Source organism: Mytilus galloprovincialis, chromosome 14 (assembly GCF_965363235.1).
Source record: "Mytilus galloprovincialis chromosome 14, xbMytGall1.hap1.1, whole genome shotgun sequence".
In the NCBI taxonomy this organism is placed as follows: Eukaryota; Metazoa; Mollusca; class Bivalvia; order Mytilida; family Mytilidae; genus Mytilus; species Mytilus galloprovincialis.
This window is the reverse complement of record NC_134851.1, coordinates 15,868,097-15,886,958: the sequence shown is the minus strand read 5'-3', so window position 1 is coordinate 15,886,958 and position 18,862 is coordinate 15,868,097. Positions and strand designations below refer to the sequence as shown.

The following is an 18,862-nucleotide window of genomic DNA, read 5'->3' as shown; positions in this document are numbered from 1 at the left end:
CATATATAAAATACTTGCAACTGAACATTGAACCAAGTAAAATCAATACACATCGTTTCATATATAAAAATCAATCTACAGATGATAAAGCATTTCTTTGCTGGTTAGACTCCCTTTTTTGGGAGTTAAACACTGTGCAGGACAAATTTCTTCTCATGACAAGATATATTTTCCCATGGGAATATTATATTTTTATTTTATTTTTTTCAGAATTTGTAAAAGTGCTATGAAATATCGATATGGATTGACAATCACTAGTAACCAATGACTGGAAAAATTTAACAGGCATTTCAATAAATTAAAAGTATTTCTATCATACTTTTACACTCAATAGTCTTTTTTTTTTATCGTTGAATGATTGATAGAAATTCTACCGTTCAGCGGCTGATTTTACAATTTGAATCTTTCACCTTTGTTTTCGGTCAATATCATCGTGCATTTCATGTAATAGTGTTCGCTGAACTGTCAAGTATCAGAAACATTCCTTTTGAACTTCAGAATTTAATTTAAGAATTAAAATTATAATTCTGTTTTAATCTATAAACATGGGGAATGACGAATCGTGTTTTAGATTGTTTTCTAATTATAACCTTATAATTTCGTGAATTTACATCATAATCATTATGAATGTACTTATTCTTTTTCGTCTACGTAACTCGATATGCGTGTTTTTTGCCACTAGAAAGATGTGCACTTACATTTTTTGTTCAAATTTTCTAATTATGCTTATGCAATGTTGTAACTCGTCTACACAAAAATCTTTTATTTCAATTCATTTTTGGCAAACACCTTTTGAAGTCTTTTCTAGATCTTTTATAACCTCTCGGGTAATTATCATAGAAAATCCAGAGTTTTGCATTTACAGGGACGCGTACGGATGATCTTTGTGATATATTCACTTGTACTTTACCCGTAGGCTGTCTTCGTGTACTGTAATTTATGGTTTAAAGGAATACGAATACTTTATTTCTCATAAAACTTCAATTGCTAGTTATCAATAACATACATAAACATAACTATAAGGTAAAATTATTACATGCATGTGTAAACGATACAATTAAATAAACTTGGAGGACTGACTTTCACATTTATAACTTTTACATAGTTTTTCTAATATTACAATATTTGATGAGTTTAACTGTTGAACAGCTTTAAAGATATAAGGGTTTGACTAACAGTAGTTCCTTAAACATTTCCTTCTTTTTCTATAGTTTAAGTGTTTTACTATTCATAATGTAATGGTACTCGTCATCAATGTTGTTTGAGTCACAGAGACGGCATATTCTCTCTTCTCTGTGAAAATCCTGACACCTTCTAGACTCAATCGGCAACTACCACATCTATATCTGCGTAATCGTGGTAATATATGAATTTAGAAAGGTAAAAAGGAAAAGTAGTTTTCAAATTGATGATTCTTTTTGAAAATACGACAACATTATGTTTTATGCGATTCTGCAATAAAAGCAAAGAATTCTTCTTGAAACTAGTTTTTAGGTTTTTGTTTAATACATTTTGACACCCATTTATCACAAACAGTGCAGACGGACGGATAACTAATATACGTCCTTGCTGTGCATTATAATTTAAAATAGTTGTAATTTGCAATTGTTTTAAATTTGTATTTTTTCCTCACTAGATAGGTGAAAGTATGTTTAAAATTTAATATTCATTGCGAAAATGCATTACGAGCATTAATCTATACTTTTAAGTTAGAATTTAGAGTCTCAACTTTTTTCAAAATCTCTGTAATATTACCCATGCATTATTTATGTTTATGTCAAAGGGTTTGATTGGATAATAGTTAAAGGTAGGCGTGGTTTTTGGTAACTTTCCTCCAATCAACTGGCCTATTCGACAAACCTGTGTGCGCTGATGCGTGTAAACTAGGTATTGTAACGGTACATGTCTTACATCAGAATCTATCGTGCGTGACCAATGTTTATTGTATAATTTCTTGTCATGTGGTCAAATTATCTGAAAAAGTTACAAAGGTTACAACTTTTTGAAAGATTTTTTTCGGCAGAAACCAACAGCTCTATTTGACGAAGACGAAGCCGAAATAAAGGATTCAATTTTAACGTCCAGTGACATATATTATAATGATGTCGAAACAGAACTTGAAATTGACAATAGGTTTTCATAGAACCGTCGCTTTTCCAAAGAATTCACGTTAGTTGCTATTTCACAACTTCGGGTTCGCATTATAGTTATACATGTACAAATAACTAACAATAAACAAATTCTGATGATTTCTGCAACTGTTCTAGGACCTTTTAGTTGTAATATAAATCTGTGATTTTTCTATATTCGTACTTTCGACGAAGCAAAGCAAGTTCGATCTAGATCTGGACATTTATGCATTAAACAATTACAATATTCAATAGTTGTACAATTTTTTTGTAGAACATGTAGAAAAATCCGTCTTTTCGGATAAAATCTAAATTTACGTACCATTGTAATATAGAGAATGGACATGGGGAATGTGTCAAAGAGATAACAACCCGACCAAAGAAAAAAACCAACATTGAGCAGAAGGTCACCAACAGGTCTTCAATGTAGCGAGAAATTCCCGCACCCGGAGACGTCCAGTTATACATTTCTTAAAATGTCTTCATATATGAAAATAAATTTTGAACAGTGCACCATAAGAAACAAACTAAAGTGTTCCAGCTCCAAACCAGTTTATTGTTCAAACGCATGTCCGTCGTCACCTGTCACCACATTAAAGCACGCTTGCAAGAAAAAATAAACAGAATAGAGATACGGGTACAAAACACATTATAGATAATGTGTCCGACCACCTGAAAAATAAAATTGGTTCAAGAGACAAAGAACGCTACGAAATATTAGATTAATTTTTCGGTACTACCGGGCTTATCACAGCCCAATAACAAGATGAATTTAATGAAAACGCAACAAGCATCTGTCGGTTATCCAAACTTCAACACGTACTTTAAAAAAAATATATATAAATGTGAATTAAATATCTGTAAAAATTTGTATTTCAGTCACTTATTAATATGAACATCAAATAAAAATCCGACATTAGATATATTTCTCTGGTGACAAATTTATTATTTACAAGAAATATACACTTGAGAAAATACTTCTTCATTCAAATTTTTTTGTTAATAAAATTTCAACAACAATTCATTTATTAGTATCCAACTTTACCAAAAGGATTCCCGTGTAATCAATTAATATGTAATTTGACACGTGTCAAACGGTTCATGGATTTTCGGCATATCAAAGAAAAACAGGCACGTGTCTAAATAAGGTTGAATATCTCCTTAATTTATAATTATTTTTCTATAAAATTTGAAATTTATGCATTAAATATCAATTTCTACCGTAATATGAAAAGAAATTGCATGTAACAGCTCTCCATCTAGTTCTTGGTGGCATATTATCAGTCCTTAGTGCACAAAGACCTCCTTAGCAATGTTTAGACACACCCATAATATCATTCGTAACTAAAACTTAAAAAAAAAAATAGTTATTGCTGATAATTTCAGAGATTAAAAGGACAAATCATTTTGCTTTTGTTTTATTTCTCTTCCTATAAATATTTTCGTGTGCATGGCTTTGATGGGCGCCAACTCTTAAATTAGAATATGGTGAGCTTGTTAAAATGTTTATACATGTATTAAAAAGTTTTATCAAGAAAATGTAATAGAAATGTCGACAATAACAAACTGAGATATTCTATGCTGAAAATAGATATAAATATAATTAGTGGTATGAGTGCTAATATTACAGTTGATTTGGCAATGGAGAAAAATGTTCGTATCCATCAAAAATTTTAAAACTTTACACACTCTGTGTTCTCTTTGATTTTTTTTTTATAAAAACCTATCTCCATTTCCAAGTTGTGGTCCCTTACGCGGAATTTTGTTGAAATTTGAAGACTATTAAAAATTTAATAGGTTAAAGAATAGCCTTCAACATTTGAGGCTTTTTATAGCCAAGGCTGCGTTAAGTTTAAACATATTTTATTTAAAAATTGAATAGGTCAAAGAACAGCCTTCAACACGGATCCTTGGAAATTAGAAAATTTGCAATTAGAGGCCGCAAGAATAGTAACAGGTCTACTAATATTTACAAAACCTGAAACTTTATATTCTTTATATGAGGTTGCCTGGGAATCTCAAAAAGAGTAAGGATGTAGTCGTAATTGCGTGTCGATATCTTGTCAATCGTATTGTTGTTTTATTCGACTAACTAACTTTATACGGAAAATTTTTGCATTTTTTTAAAATTACCATGGTCTGTTGTTTTTAACTGTTAATATTGGAAGTAAGTAAAGAGTCAAAGTTGAAATCATGAATAAGTGTTCCGTGAAAATTGTTTTCGAAAATATAATTTGTTCATAATTCTTTAAAGTAATAAACTTTTTTCAAATAAATTCTGATCTTCCCTCATCTGATCACCAGCATGGCTTAAGGTATTACTTCCAAAGGTATTGTAAGGGGTGTGAGGTGACACTTCCAGGTATTCAAGCGATTTCCTGTCGGACTTGCAAGTTCATGCATCGTTTCACTTCTGCAGGTAATATTCAGTGTACACGGCCGATAACTTATAACTTTCCATTTTAAACTATCAGATGTATAATATACAACTCTGTCTTACTTGTCATAACTAAACTCATACGCTTGTTTATAAATAACATTTCTGGTGTAAAATAAAAATATAAATAATACCCCAAAAATAAGATTTGATGAAATTACAATCTATTTAAATATTTTTTCCAAGGTTGACTTTGGGAAAATGTAATATATACTCGATGTCAATAGTGAAGGACAGATTGGAACATACCAGAAATATTGATTTAAAAAAAATGTACGCACTTGTCGATGATTCGTCTATACGACTGGGTAGAAAGTTACGGAACTATAGCGCAATTAAAAATATATACATGTATACATTAAACATAAGAAAAAAACATATATTTTGAATAAATTGGGGTAAAAGTTTGGTAAATAGACTAGTCCACGTATGCCAACAGTATGTAATCATCGAATGTCGATAGACTATTGTATACCAAAAGAAGAAGACGAAGAAGAAGAAGAGAACCAATTTGATTTAGATACAGGTCGATGTTTAACTTGCTTTGGTTCATCGAAGTTGTGGACATAGTAAAATCACAAATTTATATTGACGTTACGCACGGTATTGGTGCCACTTAGCGTTACACGACGTTCCTAATAAAACAACGATTTTGACGTTGTTCCAAAAAATGTACGCACTTGTCGACGATTCGTAAATACGACTGGGTAGAAAGTTACGGAACAAGACTGAAAAATACGGAACAAGACGGAACAAGACTGAAAGTTATGGAACAAGACGGAACAAGACTGAAAAAGTTTCAAACGTTGACCTTATATTTTACTCATGTGAAAATGCCGCTTAAAGTACAGAGAATTTCGATGTTGCTTCTTTATATGTTTTTATTTTTTTCAAGCGGGTGCAAATGCAAAATTCCATTTAATTAAAATAATTTTTAATATTTGAAAAGAATTGTTTGCAACAGTAACACAACATAACAATTTGATGTCTTGAAAAATGATTTAAATATATAAAAAAGATGTGGTATGATTGCCAATGAGACCCCATTTCACAAGAGACCAAATTGTCACAAAAATAAACAACTATAGGTCACTGTACGGCCTTCAACAATGAGCAAAGTCCATACCGCATAGTCTGTTTTACAAGGCCCCGAAATGACAATGTAAAACAATTCAGTCGAGAAAACTAACTGCCTCATTCATGTTACAAAATGAACGAAAAAGTGTTTTGTATATTTTTTTACTTTTTTTTTTTTTTATCTTCGAAATGTTATAAACTTTCAAATGTGAGGCTCTTATTTTATCAACACTTTAATTCTTGGACTATTATACTAACGTTAATATAATAGTCCCAGAATTTTACTTTTTATTTTTCTTAAACAGTGACTTATATATTGTAGGCAAATAATTAAGAAAATTCAGGTTATCAAGGAATTTTCACATTTTGTACATAAATCAGGCCGTTAGTTTTCTCGTTTGAATTGTTTTTACATTTATCATTTCGGGTCTTTTATAAATGACTACAAGGTTAGGGTTTTGCTCATCGTTGATTGCATATAGAAATAAGATTGTTATGTATGCCACTGGACGAACACTAATTGTGAATATTTTGATGGGAAACTATTGAGTATCAAAGTTCCAAATTAATTTCGGGATTTATTTTCTTTCTCGATATTCAATAACAGAAAAAAAAATTGCTTGTCCGCTAAATAGGGATTTTCTTGTTAAACATCGTTAAAAAGATGTGTGTCTAAGGTGAACGCCACAAGAACCCTGTAATACTAGTACGAGAGTATAGCATGTAAACATTCCTTCTTAATGATATGGTTGTTTTGGAAATCTTTTCTTACAACTCATGTCGGCGCTAACATGTCCTTTAAGAGTTATTTTTTTTCCAAAAGTCCAATTTCACGTTTCCGCATTTTCGTGCATTACTTGTCCAAAATAAGTAGCGGCGTTGTTACGTTTCCGCAAATTGGTATTACTTTTCCAGAAAAAGAAATTACTATTCCGGAAAAAATTTAATTAAGGTATACCTGTTGATTAAAATAATAAAAAATAAATATTTATTAAGTTAAAGGTCATCATAACAAAGTCTACAGTAGTACATATACATTCACCGTTTACTAGTTTTGTATTTTGGTCAAGAAAGAAGTCCATCTTTTCCTTTTCATATTTCTGAACGTTTTTTTTTTAAAGTTAGAGTTATCATCTTTATGCAAAATTGAATGATTTCGTATACTAGTAGTATTACGTTTTCTGTGTCTCTTAGATTTTTTAAGAATACATTTTCGCATGCTTAAACATGATAAAGAAAGCACGTCAACTGTTGGACTCGTGAAAATATTTTTCAACTTTTTAAAGCTTCATCTGTGTGATCGAAATTGTCGAAAGATTCTTATGACAATTTTAATAAAAAGTGATGCAAGTACATGGGACCAGACGATATGATATAATTGGCACTAGGGAATGAATTATAGAAGTAAACTATTTCAAAATAAATAATTCAATATTTTATATTAATAACATCTCATTCATGCTTAGGTCTGTGTACGATACACTTCCTTCCCCTTCAAACTTACACCAGTGGGGGCTGATAGAAGAACCAAGCTGCAAGTTATGTGGTGAACGAGGTACTATGGCACATATACTTTCAGGCTGCAAGGTTGCTCTGACACAGGGAAGGTATCGATGGCGACACGACAAGGTCCTAAAACATCTAGCAGAAATCCTTGATATAGAGAGAAAAAAGAAGAGACCATCAAAAACAGAGGCAAAACAGATCAGATTCGTTAGAGAGGGAGATACTGGACATGCAACAAAGTCTCAACAGCACTTCATCTTGGACAAGGGCAGTGATTGGAACATGAGAGCTGACATTGGAAAGAAGCTTGTGTTTCCAGAATGCGTACAGACAACCCTACGCCCAGACATTGTAGTGTGGTCACAGCCTTCAAAGATGATAGTTGCAATAGAACTGACAGTTCCTTGGGAAGAGAGATGTGAAGAGGCATACCAGCGGAAGAAGGAAAAGTATACAGAGCTGATGACAACATGTAGAGAGAGAGGTTGGAAAGCATGGCTGTTCCCAGTAGAAGTAGGCTGCAGAGGTTTTCCTGCACAGTCAGTATGGAGGATGCTACAGGCAATGGGAATAGTTGGAAAGGCAAGAAAGACAGCAGTAAGACAGCTAGGGGAAGCAGCAGAGCGTTCATCTTGCTGGTTATGGCATCGCCGAGATGATCTGAGCTGGAAGCCGAGTGCTGATGAGTAGAGGTTTGGCCACCTCTACTGACCCGCCAACCGGAGGATGTAATGGTACAGGGTCGAAACATCTGGTGAAGGTTGGAACCATCTGAAGACATCAAAGCACCCGGCAGAGAGCGACAGGGATTCAAATATGAAGAAAGATGAGCAGTCAAGAGAATATGACAGCAGAAAAGCAGAATACCACCATCTGTAAGTAATAATCATTTCTTCTGGGAAACCAGTGACCGTCAGGAAAGGCTGAATGGAGACTGGGGAAGACCAGTGACGCTGGAGAGACAGCTGACAACCGGGAACAGACTGGTATGGGCACTTGGGGTCAGCTACCCTTAGTGTGGTTTCCGTGAGGGAACACCAAAGACAGCTACTACACAGAATAAAGAAGTATACCCCCAGAGTCTCCCGAGAGGGGGGGAGGATGAGAGGCTCAACCAAACAGATCAAACGGCAACGACTAGGAAACGAAAACGGACAACGACACAGATGGTGCAAACAACTTTGACAGGAGAGAAGGCAGAAGCTAAATGCCATTGTGGAAAGATCTGCAAGAACCAAAGAGGCTTAAAGATCCACCAGTCAAGGTCTGGATGCAGTCGAGGAATTGTTACAGAGCAGCGCACAGATTTATCTGGTGAGACGCAGGAGAATCCTAGCCAGGACACAAACCATAGCGCAAGGAATCTCTCAGCATCAGTCACATTCCACGACAGCAGTCAAAGCTTGAATGATGAGGAGCCTATTGCACAGCAAAGGCAAGAGACATCACATCAGAAAGAACGGATAGCATGGCCAAAGATGAACAGCGAAGCCCAATGGAGGAATCTGAACGATGATTTAGGGGTAATTCTAGAAACATCACTCCAAGGATGTGTTGAGAGGAGAATAGAAACACTGACTACACTAGTATATAACATCGGGAAGGAGAGATTTGGTGTTGAGGAGAGAAAGGAAAGGAGTAACATCAAGCAGACGCCAAACAGGAGAGAACAGAAGATTAAACAGCTAAGGAAGGAGCTCAAAGACCTTAACAGAAGGTTCAAGAAAAGCAATGAGTTAGAGAAGTTGGGAATAGCTTGCATTACAGACAATGTCAGAGAGGAATTGAGAAGAACTAGAAGGGCAGAACAACTCAAGAATAGCAATAAGAAGAAAGCGAAAAATAGAGCAAACTTTATTAAGAATCCATACAACTACACGAAAACACTGTTGGGTGGAGAAAGAACAGGGCATCTGCATTGTAGTAAGGAAGAAGTAGAGAAGTATCTGCATGAAACACACTCAGACAAAGAAAGAGAGACACCTTTGGGATATTGCCCAAGAGTTGAAGAAGAAAAACAACCAACGATAGAATTTGAAACAAAGGAACCAACATGGAAGGAAGTTTGTGAGGTGGTAAAAAAGGCAAGAACAGGATCAGCACCTGGGTACAGTGGTGTACCATACAAAGTCTACAAGAAATGCCCAAAGATACTTAGAAAACTGTGGCAGCTATTCCGAATACTATGGAAAAAGGGAACCATTCCTGAGAGCTGGCAGAAAGCAGAAGGATGCTTTGTACCAAAAGGAAAGGATTCAAAAGATATCTCACAGTTTAGGACAATTTCATTGTTGAGCGTCGAGGGAAAAATCTACTTCTCTGTATTGGCAAACAGGATGACAAAGTATATGGTAGAGAACAGCTACATTGATACATCTATGCAGAAAGGAGGTATTGCAGGGTTTTCAGGATGTGTAGAACATACAAGTGTCCTTAGCCAACTCATACATGAGGCAAAGACAGGAAAGAAGAACTTGGCAGTAGTCTGGTTAGATCTGGCAAATGCGTATGGATCAGTACCACACAAATTGATAGAGATGGCAATGGATCACTACCACATTCCAGAACACATCAAGAAAATAGTCTTAACGTATTTTGATGGAATACTGCTGCGATTTACTGTAGATAACAAGACCACAGCATGGCAGAAATTAGAGAAAGGAATAGTAACTGGTTGTACCATCTCACCAATACTATTCATTATGGGTATGAATATCATCATGAAGGCAGCAGAAAGAGAAACAAGAGGTCCAAAGACAGATTCAGGGATTTTTCTACCAGCAACAAGAGGGTTCATGGATGACCTTACAGTAACAACATCATCCCATATTCAAGCAAGATGGATACTGACAGCACTGGAAGAAGTAGTCACTTGGGCAAGGATGAAATTTAAACCAAGGAAATCAAGATCAATGATACTGAAAAAGGGGAAGATAACAACAAAGTTCCAGCTTAAGATCCAAGGGGACGAAATACCAACAATAGTAGACAACCCTATAAAGTGCCTTGGAAAATGGTTTGATGATACCCTTAAAGACAATACCAGTGTGAAGACAGTACAAAGTCAGGTTGTAGAATGGCTGAAGAAGGTAGATAAGAGTGGATTGCCTGGGAAGTTTAAGGCTTGGATATACCAACATGGGCTGTTACCGAGACTGACATGGCTTCTCATGATCTATGAAATGACAGCAACAACAGTCGAATCTATAGAAAGAAAGATAAACAGCCACCTAAGAAGATGGCTAGGAGTACCACCAAGCTTTACAGCCATAGGCCTTTACAGTAGATCATCGCAACTACAGCTACCTTTAACATCAACTTTGGAGGAATACAAGGTATCAAAGAGCAGACTTGTTATGACTCTCAGAGACTCGAAGGATAGCAAGATCAGTGAGGCAGGAATACAGACACGTACTGGACGTAAATGGTCAGCAAGAACTGCAGTCGATCAAGCAGAAAGTATTCTTCACCACAAAGACATAGTTGGCAACACCTGTACTGGTAGACAAGGCTTAGGAATGACACATTTCCAACAGTGGTCAAAGGCAACACCAAAAGAGAAGAGTAGCATGGTACAGTCAGAAATAAGAACAGTAGAAGAAGAACAAAGAAGGGCAAAAGCAGTGGAGCTAAGCCGTCAAGGTGCATGGATGAAGTGGAACTTGCCAGAAAGAAAGATCACATGGGCAGAGTTATGGAGGATGGAACCATTCAGAATCTCATTCATGCTTAGGTCTGTGTACGATACACTTCCTTCCCCTTCAAACTTACACCAGTGGGGGCTGATAGAAGAACCAAGCTGCAAGTTATGTGGTGAACGAGGTACTATGGCACATATACTTTCAGGCTGCAAGGTTGCTCTGACACAGGGAAGGTATCGATGGCGACACGACAAGGTCCTAAAACATCTAGCAGAAATCCTTGATATAGAGAGAAAAAAGAAGAGACCATCAAAAACAGAGGCAAAACAGATCAGATTCGTTAGAGAGGGAGATACTGGACATGCAACAAAGTCTCAACAGCACTTCATCTTGGACAAGGGCAGTGATTGGAACATGAGAGCTGACATTGGAAAGAAGCTTGTGTTTCCAGAATGCGTACAGACAACCCTACGCCCAGACATTGTAGTGTGGTCACAGCCTTCAAAGATGATAGTTGCAATAGAACTGACAGTTCCTTGGGAAGAGAGATGTGAAGAGGCATACCAGCGGAAGAAGGAAAAGTATACAGAGCTGATGACAACATGTAGAGAGAGAGGTTGGAAAGCATGGCTGTTCCCAGTAGAAGTAGGCTGCAGAGGTTTTCCTGCACAGTCAGTATGGAGGATGCTACAGGCAATGGGAATAGTTGGAAAGGCAAGAAAGACAGCAGTAAGACAGCTAGGGGAAGCAGCAGAGCGTTCATCTTGCTGGTTATGGCATCGCCGAGATGATCTGAGCTGGAAGCCGAGTGCTGATGAGTAGAGGTTTGGCCACCTCTACTGACCCGCCAACCGGAGGATGTAATGGTACAGGGTCGAAACATCTGGTGAAGGTTGGAACCATCTGAAGACATCAAAGCACCCGGCAGAGAGCGACAGGGATTCAAATATGAAGAAAGATGAGCAGTCAAGAGAATATGACAGCAGAAAAGCAGAATACCACCATCTGTAAGTAATAAAAATAATAAGAATTACAAAATTTAATGTTTTATCGACACATGCCACGTTCAATATTGATTGCAATCTGTGTAATCGATTGAAATTCATGATCATTCAACCATGGACCGCTAATCACGCACGTGTGTACAAACAGTTTGACTATGAATATGTTTTTTCGGCGACTGTTTTTTCGTCATGTGTCTGGTATTTCAATTGGTTTATAAAACAAATTATGGATATCAATAGGTCAATCGGGGAAAAAAATATTCCATTTATCATAAAAAGTTCCAAGAAATGGTTTGACACGAAATAAAGATATGTATCTGCTTTTATATTATAACGTTACTTAAAACTGCGAAAAAAAAAGCTGAACCATTTGTCGATAAAAAACGGACGAACGAAATTGTAAAAAATATATATTATCTTTAATTTTTTTTAGTATATTTATTCTAGTTTATAAATCAAAGGTTGATCACCAGCAGTATGTGTGCCTTACTAGTTTATAATGTCGTGGACTGTGATGTATGCTGCCACCTTCGAGACGTATTTGCTAACGGTTCATTAAAAAAGAGGGTCTGGATGGGGTCGATGAATAGTGAATAATGGGTTAAAAGTGCCGAATAAAGGAAAATAAATAATGACTACAGAAACATAGAGAAAAAGATAAGGAATAGAGAATGACGAAGTGCTTATATATATAAAGAACACAGAAAAAGACTGAACAATCATAGATCAGCGGTTTTCACAAATACCGAACATAAGAATATAGCGCAAACGTCAATTAATGGACTAGCAACCCAACGAGAAAAATATAATTTCAGAGGCATCTACATCTACATGTACATGTATAACTAGTTTTGAGTTAGAGAAATCATTCAACATGTTCAATGCCATGCTTACGATTCATTTCAGATTTGTGCGTTTTTTTCGATTTACGAATAAGTCAATAAGATACAAAAAAGTAATTGAAGCAAAAAAAAGATACATGAAATAACGAATTAACATAAGTGTACAAATACATACCTAGGTGCATTTACTAAAACAACATTTTTTTCCCCTTCATATTATTGTAATTTTATGTTTATGTACATGATGTACCCGATATGGAGCTCTTCTGAAATTAAAAATCACTTGAATGGGTATTTCTGGTGTATATACATGTATAACACGTGATATCTACATGTACAATATACGGAAATGACACGGCTGGGTATTGTAAAGTTACTGAAGGTAGTGCACTTTTTTGTCAGTCTAAGTGCACTAAGGAGGCCCTTTCAGTTTGCGAATTCTGAACCTACATGTAAATGCCGAAAAGGACCTCCTCAGTGCTCTAAGAAGAAACATTTGAAAACAAGTCTATAATATTTGCACAATTAAATGAGTGTTTTATTGGCGCAAATGAATGTTGCAGTTTTTATGATAAAGTGATAAAAAAAAAAAAAACAGAATTCGCGTAATTAACTTGTGGCGCAAATTTATTCTTTTTTAGCCAAACTGGATATCGGCCTTCAAAACATTGTGTATACACAAACAAAGCAATATTTATCTTTTACGCAGTCTAGCCGGAGAATAAATTTTTTTGCAATTTGTGTAGGATTTTAATTTTAGAATGCAATGAACAAGTAAGAAGATCGTTAGAAACCTTAAGTGAATCGGAAAATGAGCTATGCACGATGAAAGGGGAAAGGTTGGTGCGTCGATAAAAATTTCATGGATGCACTTGATAATTGTAAAATTTCAAGTCTTTAAATAACATCCATTTGTAGAACTGATTATTTCGATCCTTCAAATATATGTAGAATAATAATAAAAAAAATATATTATTAAGTCTCTTTCATATAAATACTGTAGATTTGTATTTGATCATCGATTGCAAACATAACGTTCAGTGAGAAATATTTCATGTATTCGTACAGAGAACAAATCAACTTCTTTCAGAATACAATTGATTGGTTATTGAAGTAAATGATTTGCGACAGAATAAGTGAAACTTGGCCAGCAGCTTACCTCTCAAATAAAGAAATATAAAAAAGGTAGAGTTAATTCTGTATTTCACTCATACTGCACTCAAGCACTTTTTACAGTCAATACCGAAAATATGAAATACATCGATTTAAATTATGTACACAATAAATAATTTCTGTGTAGTTTTCCGTGTCTACATTTACATACGAGTACAATATAGTAAACTGTATAATTTGTGTATGTATTTGATCCTATGAGCTGTATATTTTCTTACGGAATAAAGAATTATTATAGTAAAACAGAAACTAGAGGCTCTAAAGAGCCTGTGTCGCTCACCTTGGTCTATGTGCATATTAAACAAAGGACACAAATGGATTCATGACAAAATTGTATTTTGGTGATGGTGATGTGTTTGAAGTTCTTACTTTACTGAACGATTTTGCTTCTTACAATTATATCTATAATGAACTTTGCCCATTAGTAACAGAGAACTATATTTGTTAAAAATTTACATATATTTACCAAATTAATGAAAATTGTTAAAAATTGACTATAAAGGGCAATAACTCCTTAAGGGGTCAATTGACCATTTAGGTCATGTTGACTTATTTGTAGATCTTACTTTGCTGAACATTATTGCTGTTTACAGTTTATCGCTATCTATAATAGTATTCAAGATAACCAAAAACGGCAAAATTTCTTTAAAAATTACCAATTGGAGGGCAGCAACCCAACAACCAGTTGTCCAATTCATCTGAAAAATTCAGGGCAGATAGATATTGACTTGATTAACAATTTAACTTCTTGTCAGATTTGCTCTAGATGCTTTGAATTCATAGTTATAAGCCAAAAACTGCATTTTACCCCTATGTTCTATTTTTAGCCGTGGCGGCCATCTTGGTTGAATGGCCAGGTCATCGGACACATTTTTCAAACTAGATACCCCAAAGATGATTGTGGCCTAGTAGTTTCAGTGGAGATTTTGTAAAAGATTACTTAGATTTATTAAAAATGGTTAAATATTGACTATAAAGGGCAATAACTCCTAAAGGGGTCAACTGACCATTTTGGTCATGTTGACTTATTTGTAGATCTTACTTTGCTGAACATTATTGCTGTTTACAATTTATCTCTATCTATAATAATATTCAAGATAATAACCAAAAACAGCAAAATTTCCTCAAAATTACCAATTCAGGGGCAGCAACCCAACAACCGATTGACCGATTCATCTGAAAATTTCAGGGCAGATAGATCTTGACCTGATAAACATTTTTATCCCATGTCAGATTTCCTCAAAATGCTTTGGTTTTTGAGTTATAAGCCAAAAACTGCATTTTACCCGTATGTTCTATTTTTAGCGGTGGCGGCCATCTTGGTTGGTTGACCAGGTCACGCCACACATTTTTTAAACTAGATACCCCAAAGATGATTGTGGCCAAGTTTGGATTAATTTGGCCCAGTAGTTTCAGAGAAGAAGATTTTTGTAAAAGATTAATTTAATTTATGAAAAATGGTTAAAATTGACTATAAAGGGCAATAACTCCTAAACGGGTCAACTGACAATTTTGGTCATGTTGACTTATTTGTAGATCTTACTTTGCTGAACATTATTGCTGTTTACAGTTTATCTCTATCTATAATAATATTCAAGATAATAACCAAAAACAGCAAAATTTCCTCAAAATTTCCAATTCAGGGGCAGCAACCCAACAACCGATTGACTGATTCATCTGAAAATTTCCGGGCAGATAGATCTTGACCTGATAAACATTTTTATCCCGTCAGATTTCCTCAAAATGCTTTGGTTTTTGAGTTATAAGCCAAAAACTGCATTTTACCCCTTTGTTCTATTTTTAGCCGTGGCGGCCATCTTGGTTGGTTGACCAGGTCACGCCACACATTTTTTAAACTAGATACCCCAAAGATGATTGTGGCCAAGTTTGGATTAATTTGGCCCAGTAGTTTCAGAGGAGAAGATTTTTGTAAAAGATTACTTTAATTAACGAAAAATGGTTAAAAATTGACTATAAAGGGCAATAACTCCTAAACGGGTCAACTGACCATTTTGGTCATGTTGACTTATTTGTAGATCTTACTTTGCTGAACATTATTGCTGTTTACAGTTTATCTCTATCTATAATAATATTCAAGATAATAACCAAAAACAGCAAAATTTCCTCAAAATTACCAATTCAGGGGCAGCAACCCAACAACCGATTGACCGATTCATCTGAAAATTTCAGGGCAGATAGATCTTGACCTGATAAACATTTTTACCCCTGTCAGATTTGCTCTAAATGCTTTGGTTTTTGAGTTATAAGCCAAAAACTGCATTTGACCCCTATGTTCTATTTTTAGCCGTGGCGGCCATCTTGGTTGGTTGACCGGGTCACGCCACACATTTTTTAAACTAGATACCCCAATGATGATTGTGGCCAAGTTTGGTTTGAATTGGCCCAGTAGTTTCAGAGGAGAAGATTTTTGTAAAAGTTAACGACGACGGACGCAGGACGACGACGGACGACGGACGCCGGACGCAAAGTGATGGGAAAAGCTCACTTGGCCCTTCGGGCCAGGTGAGCTAAAAATGGTTAAAAATTGACTATAAAGGGCAATAACTCCTAAAGGGGTCAACTGACCATTTCAGTCATGTTGACTTATTTGTAAATTTTACTTTGCTGAACATTATTGCTGTTTACTGTTTATCTCTATCTATAATAATATTCAAGATAATAACCAAAAACAGCAAAATTTCCTTAAAATTACTAATTCAGGGGCAGCAACCCAACAACGGATTATCCGATTCATCTGAAAATTTCAGGGCAGATAGATCTTCACCTGCTTAACAATTCTACCCCTGTCAGATTTGCTCTAAATGCTTTGGTTTTTGAGTTATAAGCCAAAAACTGCATTTTACCCCTATGTTCTATTTTTAGCCATGGCGGCCATCTTGGATGGTTGGCCGGGTCACCGGACACATTTTTTAAACTAGATACCCCAATGATGATTGTGGCCAAGTTTGGTTTAATTTGGCCCAGTAGTTTCAGAGGAGAAGATTTTTGTAAAAGTTAACGACGACGACGGACGACGACGGACGACGGACGACGACGGACGCCGGACGCCAAGTGATGAGAAAAGCTCACTTGGCCTTTTAGGCCAGGTGAGCTAAAAAGAGAAACGGTAAATATACAGGAATACATAAAGTTTTGTAAATAGTTGCAAAGGACCACACGTAACTTACATGCCACGAGTTTTCATAGAACTTGGCAATTTTTGAAACGCATGTATATATGCGACAAAGATCTAGTGCATTTGAGCAAATCAAAATCATGTTATATATCTAACTATTTTATTTTCAACAGATTCGCAAGTTTTGCATTTTAAAAAAAATATATATTTTAATGTTTTTATTTTAATTCCTTATATATGAACATGTCATGTGTATTATTCGGGCGCCCTATTATTCATTCGCTTGATTAAATTGTGAAACATGCGACTTTACTAAGACTGTACGCATTTAAAAAGTTTGAAACAAAAAACTGCAATTGGCGCAAATTGATTCTGCCCAAACGATAGATACATCGAGGTCGTTTTGCTTGAGTGATTTACCTGTAAAAATCCCGGGTCTCATCCATGTTTAAAACGAATTAATGCATGTTTGAAATAGCTTAACAGGGGCGTGGCCTATTAGTTTGACGCAACTAACCACTAACTTGATTTCAATTGATCGACTGCAGAGAAATCTATTTGACTGGCGTTAAAATGAATTGATATGAATTGAAATGAATTAAATATAATTTTTAATTTTTGTCAATCTTTATCAAATAACGATCAATCTCATTTAAATAGCGTTAACACGTTTTTGTCCGATCAAGTTAAATTCGGGTTACTAGTGAAAATACCACAGGGGCAGTCAAACTCATAGATTAAAAATAAACTGACAACGCCATGGTTAAAAATAAAAAAGACAAACAGACAAATAATAGTACACATGACTAAACATAGAAAACTAAAGACTAAGCAACACGAACCTCAAAAAAGTTGTGGTGCTATCAAGTGCTGCGGAACGGTAAGCAGATCCTGCTCCACATGTGGCACCCGAAGTGTTGCTTATGTTATTTAAACCCCGGAAAGAAGTCTAATTCGGAAGGTCACATTCATGAAAAGGAAGGGGATTGTAGTTACAACGTAGGGAACATATCCTATATCATCTGTGTAACGGCGTTCTTAATGAAGGTAAATCCAAAAAAGCGCTTCGGACGCAATAAATTATTCAATGTGTTATTTTCCATTTTTTACATCACTGGGTTGATACCTCTGCTAGTGGACTACCAGTCCCCGAGGGTATCATCAGCTCAGTAGTCAGTGCTTCGGTACTGACACAATTTAACAAAATTTACTTAAATTGTCCGTTTATAAATTTTGATATTATAATAAAACTTAGGTTTCAACTCCCTAAGGCAAAGTTGGCTTTAGATGAATTTGGCTATTTATTTTAGGTATTTTTGACATATAGCTCTTCAACGGTATTCGGTACTTATCCATCTTCGGATTTAAAATGTTTGGCTTTCAGCGTTCCTGATGAAGGTAAATCCAGAAAAACGCTTCGGACGCAATAAGTTATTAAACGTGTTGTTTTCCATTTTTTTATTCCATAACGGTCAACCGACTCGTATAGCGTTCGTAACCTCAGAGTTGTTGTCCAACGACATACTAACGGGCAGTATGAATATGATGTGCATACTAAATAAATCCAAACAATATGTTAAAGAATTAGCAAAATAATCTTTGTTCTTTCAAAAATAAACAGTATTTGACTTATTATCCTTGAAACTAGTATGCGCCTTTCAATACTTTATAGAGACGTCAAAAGAATTAGTCCGCCACTTCGAAAAAAACTAAAACATATCTGATACTAGCATATCAAGATTAATTTTTGCATATCATTTACATGAAGTTTGAAATTGATGGCATATAATTGCAATCATAACAGAGAGAAGAAATACCACGGGTAAATCACAATTTTACGCTGAAAACAAACCAGACAACACAAGACCGAAACAAAAGTCGACAATGAGACACTTGTTCTTAAATTGGAAAAACTTC

General features: G+C 35.3%; 1 protein-coding gene across 1 annotated transcript; it reads left to right on the top strand.

Moving 5' to 3' along the window:
- The first annotated feature begins 8,315 nt into the window (after positions 1-8,315).
- On the top strand, positions 8,316-11,612 carry LOC143059371 (uncharacterized). The gene has a single exon (XM_076232858.1). It carries the CDS (start codon positions 8,316-8,318, stop codon positions 11,610-11,612), a length of 3,297 nt encoding a protein of 1,098 aa, XP_076088973.1.
- Positions 11,613-18,862: the final 7,250 nt, after the last annotated feature.